Below are 2,208 nucleotides of genomic sequence, written 5' to 3' on the forward strand. Positions count from 1 at the left end.
GCTGGTGAGTGTTCAACTCGATGGTATTTAATATCACGGTAAAAAGCAAGTGTTAAATAAATAGTTCAGTAATCAGAGTACATGACAGCCACCATTTTCATTCGGGGGACAGTCGATTACGACCCCAATGCGCTCGAACCAGGACGGAACTACGACGATTGGGCATTAACACATGGCTACGTGATAAATCGGTTTAATCTCACCTGAATGCACTGACGTCGGCCGCCTACATGATGGCGTGAAGGGGTCACGCATTGTCGACGTGACCGCCTTCGTGCAGCTATTTGTGAGAATTTAGTATTGGAGATACATGCGGAGAGTGTGCGCGCGTTCTACATACCATTTCATCTGCTAGTCCTTCCCGTCTAATTTCGACTAGCTCGATGTCCTCATCAGCTGGTGATCTACCATGGGTTGACCTGGGAAAGTCATCCTCCTCCATGCAGGACTTGTCATCTGCTGGTAAAGGTAAACCATAGGCAAGAGGTCCACCCATATCTCCAACAAAACTTGTCTCAAGGTTTGCACTCATTGTCTGTATATGGAGTTCTTGAGCAATGAATCCAGAGGAGGGATTCAGAGTTTGTGCAGATTGAGAGGCCATTCGAAGATTGAACATGAACCGTGATATGAGGATAGGAGGCACACTAGCAGGAAAGTTGATCAGTACTAGGTAGTGACATATCCTCAGCTTAATATGATGTAGATTACCCACATGGTGACAAAGATATTTGCATATTCATCTGCTATCTAGATGTGTCTATTTCAGAAATGATTGAATTGTCAGGAATGATAAGAACTTGCTGATCCTTGTTCACTCTGATAGACTAGTATAAGCCCCACAATCTGCAATGTGAGGTTTATTCTAAATATAGTGATTGTTTCACTTCTGCTGAAAACATTCAAAATTATACACTCTTACAGAAAATATATTGTCCCTGTTCCATTCATTAAATTCAAACAAGTATATTTGATGATTTGAAATACTTGCCATCTCTGAAAATGATCAATACCAGAGGTTGTTTGAACTCATGATATTGAGATCTCAAGCCTGATTGAAGTGTATGCTTCCAGGTAACAGCAATAACAATTATATCTGAGATGATGGTGGATATTGCACCTATGGTATTCACTATAGAGATATCAGTATAAAACTGTCTGTTGATGATAGAGCACTTCATACATCTGTTTTATATCAGGGAGTATTAATGATTTCATAAGTAGTATTCAAGTACTTACTCTAAGTCTACAGATATTGACATGGTATAAATTTCTCCACATTGTGTTGTGTTGTTTATTGCATATATATAAGGAGATGAAGTTCCATATGTATACTACAAAATGAGAATATGTCAATATCACAGAAACAATTGAGACACACTATGTTGATTATCACAGGTCCAAGCCCAAACAGAAGTACAAGGAATGGAAGTGTTTTATTATATCCACTTATTGCATATGACCGTAGAGCTGCAAATACTACAAATAAAGTAGTTAGGAAGAGATAGAGCTCAAAGTAGGTACAAGACAAACCTGCTCCAGCAAGTATCATTGCAACTCGTACAACATCTCCAATAATCATCAGAGCTTCACAACTAATACTTTTCAGTCCCATTATATCATAATTAAGATATTGCAGACAAACCTCTATGCATATAATATGAGTTTTTGCAAAAGATCAGAGAATATAGTGAGAGAATTCACCACAGTATTTGCAGAAGCAAGATTGATTGCATTATATCCAGCATTCAACAAGAGTAGATATCTGTTGATGATGAACACAACTGTGGCTGCTGATACAGGATGTAACCAGAATAGATCAACTTCAAGGGACAAGGTGATGATGTATTCATAGATTGTGAGGGCTATTGTGCCAATATTTCATAAGTGCATGATAGTGTACATGGACAATTCCATACCAGAGGATGCATAACTGCAGATATTGTCCAGGTATCTAGTAATGGGTTGTAGGTAATGTGTATGCTCTCATATCATCATGAGCAGAAGAGAGCTCACAGTATGTCAGCTGCAGATGCGATGGAAGACATCAGGGGAATACTCGTGCAAGAGTGGTAGACGCGAAGGCCCGGTTCAAAACAAGTGAGGGAGATATTGTATCCTTAACGGAAGTGCATATGTGTCCATGGAGTTATATACTTGTGGTTTGAAACAGCAATGGCGAGACCAGCATTTCTGTTACAGAGCATT

The 2,208-nt window shown here is 39.3% G+C and overlaps 1 protein-coding gene across 1 annotated transcript; it reads right to left on the reverse strand.

The window, feature by feature from the left end:
• Window positions 1-247: 247 nt before the first annotated feature.
• FIBRA_09552 (uncharacterized protein) lies at window positions 248-604 on the reverse strand (the record flags this gene model as incomplete). Its single annotated transcript, XM_012321839.1, has 2 exons — window positions 248-280; window positions 341-604. The coding sequence occupies 2 exons, from the start codon at window positions 602-604 to the stop codon at window positions 248-250; spliced, it is 297 nt and encodes a 98-aa protein (XP_012177229.1).
• Window positions 605-2,208: the final 1,604 nt, after the last annotated feature.

Source organism: Fibroporia radiculosa (genome assembly GCF_000313525.1).
Source record: "Fibroporia radiculosa TFFH 294 genomic supercontigs, scaffold71519, whole genome shotgun sequence".
Lineage (NCBI taxonomy): Eukaryota > Fungi > Basidiomycota > Agaricomycetes > Polyporales > Fibroporiaceae > Fibroporia > Fibroporia radiculosa.